This window comes from Sebastes umbrosus, chromosome 11, assembly GCF_015220745.1.
Source record: "Sebastes umbrosus isolate fSebUmb1 chromosome 11, fSebUmb1.pri, whole genome shotgun sequence".
Lineage (NCBI taxonomy): Eukaryota > Metazoa > Chordata > Actinopteri > Perciformes > Sebastidae > Sebastes > Sebastes umbrosus.
In genome coordinates this window covers 14,895,868-14,901,777 of record NC_051279.1, presented here as the reverse complement: position 1 = coordinate 14,901,777, position 5,910 = coordinate 14,895,868, and the positions used below count along the sequence as shown (strand labels likewise).

Sequence of the window (5,910 nt, the reverse complement as noted above, 5' to 3'; positions counted from 1 at the left end):
TCGTGTCTACAAGTCAATGCAAGTACGAAACAAAATGCTTTACAAGAGATTCATACTGAAAACAAGAGGTCAAAGTTTAATATAAATACGTTTCTCAGCTTAGGTTTAGGTGTGAGTCACTAGTGTGTACCAGAGACATATTATTTTGGATATGCATAGATCAAATAGGAGACAAAATACAAACGTTAAGGTTACATACAGTCACAGAACCAGTGTTTTTGCATGTGAGTTATCTAAAACCAATCAAGAATACTTTATATTCCTGCAACCTTTCCAATGAAATACACCCTAATCAAAGTCACGTCTGCTTTTATTTTGTCAAACCTTCATTATTGTGTGGATTCAGCTAGATCATCACACATCAATAACATAACTTTGACAAAAACAAAAGCAAATCTCAACCACATTTCAAAACTAAATGAGAAAAAACCCAAAACAAAGGCAGCCTGGAGGAAAACAAAACTCATTTTAAAAAATCTAAAAACGGTGGCACGCTACGAAATACGTCTAGAGCGTCGTAGTAAATGGACGAAAACATGCAAAGACACTGGTGGTCCTTCGATGCCTCACGAGGTGATGCCTTAACAGTACCTGTGTGTCTGTGTGAACACGCATAAAGACGAACAGCGCTAACAAACCTAACCGCAGTGCATAGGAGGTTTACAACAATGGTCATGGAAGAGACGGTGCTTGATAACTGATACATTTTGACACAGAGTACACACTGATCTGATTTTGGCGATCGTAATAGCCTAGGACAGTTAGACCATTCTCATCTTGTCATGTTTTGGTACTCAAAGTAGTCCAGTTATGTATATTGCAGATGTTTTTTCATGCACAAACACTGCAATCTTCCTACCATTAAACAGTGAAAGTCATGTCACAACTCAAGTATCATCAAACAAGCCCACATTTGCTTCACACTCTAGCTTAGACGCATCTTCCCAGTGTTATAAACAAAGGTACTAAGAGACGGATAACACGGATACATAGGTCATATCAGAGCAAAAGCTTTTACAATCAAAACAGTTCTTCATCTCAGGAGTAAACGCCCGTCTCTGCTCCTCTTTGGAATTTCCTCTGTGTGTAGATATTAAATGTATTTTAGTGCATTCCCTGAAGAGTTTTCTATAATGAGGTTTAAAAAAACAAAAACAGTCTGTCATTATTCCGGAGGTTTTTTTTCCATGCTATGTAAAGGTATGTCCAGTCCCAAGGCATCATTTCTTGGGGTTGTCGGGGTTGTCAGGGTTCAGCCATGAACCGTCCTCCTCCACGTCTCGCCGGACAACCAGGAGCATCTCTGCCACATCCTGAGAAAGCTGTTCGCTGAGAAATGTGCTGAGAGAGAAACAAGGATGACAGGAGATAAAAAGTTAGAACAACATGGACACAGACAAGAGGGCAGATTACTAGAGCGCATCGCGCTAACACAAACAAACAGTGAGGTAAACCCCATGTGACCACGCGTATGGGATGACTCACTCGCTGAGACAGACATCAAGTAGCACAACAGAGCCAAGTTTGATCTCACTCAGAGCGCACACAGCCACAGATTACATGTCTGCTCTAAAGATGTGAATTCTTACCGTAGTTCTGCTTCTCCTCCAATACAGACTGGACTCTTCAGTTTGGAGTCCAGGTTGTAGTACTGTCCGTTAACCTGCCGAACCGCGAGCCAGTGCCGCCGCCGGAGTGGGAGGGACACGATCCCCAGAGATACTCGTGATGGGACATTAAGAATAAAACCCTGGACCTTTGACATGCAAAGGCTCTGAACCGTCCTGTATTTTTTTTAAAAAGGGAGAGAGGAAGTATTAAACAAGACTTCCACCATGAGATATTCTTAGTTATCTATCTGTTATGTCCAGTATATTTCATGGTGGACTGTTGCAATAGATAGAGGACAGAACCTGCCAAATTAAAAAATAAATAAATGACTAAATAAATATGTCATTAAATGCAGCAAAAATAATATAAAATAAATGTAGCCATTAATTAATTGATAAAATGTGACATAAATTGATATTTCTGTTTTAATTTGCTGCTTTATTTATTTATCTTTACATTAATTCCCTTATTTATTTACTCTTGTTTAATTTTCCCTTTTTTAATTTATTTGTTTTTATTTTTTATTAATTTTTCAATGTATTTATTTATGTTTGCATTTAGTTATTTATCATTTATTTTTAAATGTATGTATTTATTTATTTATACATGTCTTTATTTATTTATTTATCTATCAAGTCATTTATTTGTTTTTTATTTTGTCAGGTTCTCCCCTCCATAGCGGAAGACTGTTCAGGTGTACCCACTGACCTCAACCTGGCTCACTTACTTATGCTGCACTTACTGACTACCTAAATTTCCCCAAATAAAAGCCTGATTTACATGTAGCTGGAGAAGTTTAGAGTGTGAGTAAAAAGTGAGAGTCACTCTTATATACGGTGCAGCATGCCTTGGGGTTGCATCACATGATGGTCTAGCATTATGGTTGTGCAGAAATGGGTATCTCTGTGTCTGTCTGTGAGTCTAAAAAGATACATTTGTTCAAACTCCAATTAGTTACTGTATCTTTATCTGTATATGTCCCATGGAAATAGAGGAAATGCGTTACCAACTGAGAAAAACAAGCCCAGAAAATGCAAAGTACATTGCAAAGTAGTGGGTGCAGTAAAGCATTTAAGTTTCTCAACTCACAAGGCTCATTGTGTTTCACTCACCTGCGTTTGTCCCACCACACTGCAGCCAGTTCCCGGCTCTGTAGCGCCGCCATGATGACGTTGACGTCATAGTTTCCTGTACCTAACACCGAGCGATGGGGGTTCACCACGCACTGTGGAGCCAGCCTGCAGAGAGGGAGCAACAGAACATTCGTATTTGGTACAGCTGTTTTAAAGTTGGCCTCTTCTTGTCAGGACTGTTGGATCTCAGGACAGCTCTGACGGTTCGTTTTTCCAAAATGCCTTCATTTGAATAAAACATATTTGCTCATAACAACCTGGACTCTGTGAGTCAATGAAGTCACAGGGTTTCCCACGGGACAGTCTTTAGCCAAAGTCACAAGCTACCCAGATCATGACTCATCTTGTTTCAGTCAATTAAGTTAGTAAATGACGTCCTGAACAACAGCCACACTAAATGCAATGGCTTTTGCAGTGTGAAATTGCACCACCGCTGTTCTTCCCTGAAGGTTAATGTTACATTTCACAAAACGCTGTGAGAAATCCAGAAGTCAGTGGTTCATTGTCAGTTTACCCACTTCCAAAAAGTGTCTGGATGCTGTGGATTTCCAGCTTTTTTAAAAGACACTGACGATGATATTTATTACGAATTTTAAAGCCCACCACTGCTCTTTGTATGCTCGGGTAGGATGGTCTGCCTTGTCCACCCGTAGACTGAACCACTGGCGTATTCTTCTTTATAAGGTTATTCTTGGTCTGCTTCCATCTTACCTACGGGTCTACATCCTTCAAAAAAGTATGGGAAGTTACTGTCTTCGCTCCTGGGACTTAATCCTATTAACTGTCCCCAAAGTCCGTACTGAACTGGGAAAAAGGACATTCAGGTATGCTGCTCCCTCTTCTTAGAATCAGTTACAAATTACCTGAATCTTCAAGAGCTGGTCTCACTGAATGTCTTTAAAGTGCTTCTAAAAGACTTGGAAGAAAGCACGTCTGGCTGTAGATGTTTGAATACTGTTGAGTGTTTTTTCGATACCTTATGATTCTGTAATTTGACCTTTGTCTTTGTCTTCAATTGTTATGTTTTATTTTTATGTCTGCAACTGTGTAACTGTGCTGCTGCCTATCTTGGTCAGGACACTCTTGGAAAAGAGATTTTAAATCTCAATGAGTTTTTCATCAATTAAAGGTTAAATAAAATAAATGGGATAGAATTAAACATTAGTCAGTGGAAGTTTTTTTTTTTTAATCAAACACACTGCTAAACAGCTTTATCAAAACTAGATCAGGATATGAACAACAACTTGAACATCCGTGTGTTGCTACATAATTCAGCCACATAGTGTTCTCTGTGTAAACCTTTGGAGAAAATCTAGATGTGTTTTCTACACCTGTTATGGAGCAGCAGGTTAGATGTTTAGAGGTATTTTTGTGTATCCAAAGATGAATCTACCTGGGATGATAAAATGTTTGCCTGAGGCAAAAAAACAAGACTGTACCACTCCTCTGTGTTATGTTATCTATGGCAGGCTGTGGAAACATTACATTTTAACATTGTCTGGCAAACATTTTATCATCCTGAGCAGCCATCTGTGAGATCACAAAAAAATAACTGTGAAGATACAACCAGCTGCTGCATAACAGTTATGACATAACGCTTTAATAGGGAGGATATGTAATCAAATTATAAGATAAAATAAGATAAGATATTCTGTTATTAGTCCTGCAGTAGGGAAATTTGCAGTGTACAGCAGCAAAGGGGATAGTGCAAAAAACAAGATGCATCAGCTAACACAGTAAAAAAAAAAGAGCTAAACAAAGTGTAACAGAATATGAACCATTTAAATAGAAGGAAGTATAAAAAGAGTGGCAGTATATAAGGTATTGACAATAAACAGACTATTAACAAAATTGAACAAGTGGAAAATGATATTGCACAGTGAGAATGCATGAAATTCCACCTGAATGTATGAAGTTATTGTCAGTTTTTTGGTGTGTAAGTGGTCTACTGGGAGCAGTGCTGGAGTAATATATGGAGGGCTGAGGTCACAGATGGGCCAATATTCTGTCAGGGGACAGATTAAATTAACTAATCTTCGATTTATACTTTGAATGAGCTTTCTGGTTGATACAAATCAGCTAACTGTGTTTTATCTATATGAGCAGAGACACACCGACCCATCCTCCAACAGTCCTCCTACCGTTTGCAGATGTCGTCGGCCGTCTCCTTGGTGAACACCCGCTCCTGCAGCACGTTGTTGAGAGCATGAATGGCGCACAGCTCCAACCTCTGCTTCTCATGAAACACTTCTCCTTCACTCATACTAAAAGCTGAACACACCACAAGCACACAGACAGAAGAAAGTCCTGTTAGTTAGCAGGTAAACATTAGTATAGTAGAGTTATCTCCCGCCACGCAGCACATTGTTCAGTCCATTCAAGGCTAACGGTTAAAAGTCGTTAGCTTCACAGTTAACGGCGGTTAAACCGGGACATTCTGCCGGTTATTCTCTGTGTTTGACATCAAAACAACAAGCAAAGTGAACTATTATTGATAAACAATAGCTACACGGAGCTACTGACCTGCTGATAAAGCGCTTCCCCGTTAAAAACAACAAAGATGCTGCTGGAGTCTGACAGCTACATCCAGAAACCGGAAGTAGATCTCATTGTTGTTGTTGTTGTTGTCTGTCACGCCCATTTACGGTGTTCACAGCAGCATCAAAGTCGTTTTGAATCTGTTGTACTCTGTTGTTTAGATAGAAATACAGTAAAATAAGTGTTAAAGGTTAAGTTATCTGCTTGGCTGTGCTCACACAGACGTCCTCAGTCCAGCAGTCAGAGCTCACTGTGGTGCTCGTTGTGTTGAAGCGCCCTCTAGTGCTCAGCCTGCTTACTGATGGTGATGGTGGTGATATATAATTTCTGGTATATAAAAAATTATGGAGTTTTGGGGTTTTAATAATATCTGGGCTATGTAATGTATGTTTCTGTGTTAAATTTTGTATATATATATTTTACTTTTTTTAAATTCCCCACACCACAGGTTGAATTCAATCAAATTAAATAAATAGCATAATAATAATAATAATAATAATAATAATAATAATGATAATAGTGCAAATTAATGTGCAGGGAGAGAAAAGAAAAAAACACAAAAGGGCTTATTGATTTCCTCTACCTAATAATATAATAACAAATTCAGTCTTAAAGATACAGCATATGT

The 5,910-nt window shown here is 38.7% G+C and overlaps 1 protein-coding gene across 1 annotated transcript; it reads right to left on the bottom strand.

The window, feature by feature from the left end:
- Positions 1–49: 49 nt before the first annotated feature.
- josd2 (Josephin domain containing 2) lies at positions 50–5,541 on the bottom strand. The gene is made up of 5 exons (XM_037784903.1): positions 5,268–5,541; positions 4,886–5,015; positions 2,724–2,849; positions 1,590–1,784; positions 50–1,341 (listed from the first exon to the last, which is right to left on the bottom strand). Exons 2-5 carry the CDS (start codon positions 5,005–5,007, stop codon positions 1,221–1,223), a joined length of 564 nt encoding a protein of 187 aa, XP_037640831.1. The 5' UTR covers positions 5,008–5,015; positions 5,268–5,541; the 3' UTR covers positions 50–1,220.
- Between the last annotated feature and the right edge of the window lie 369 nt (positions 5,542–5,910).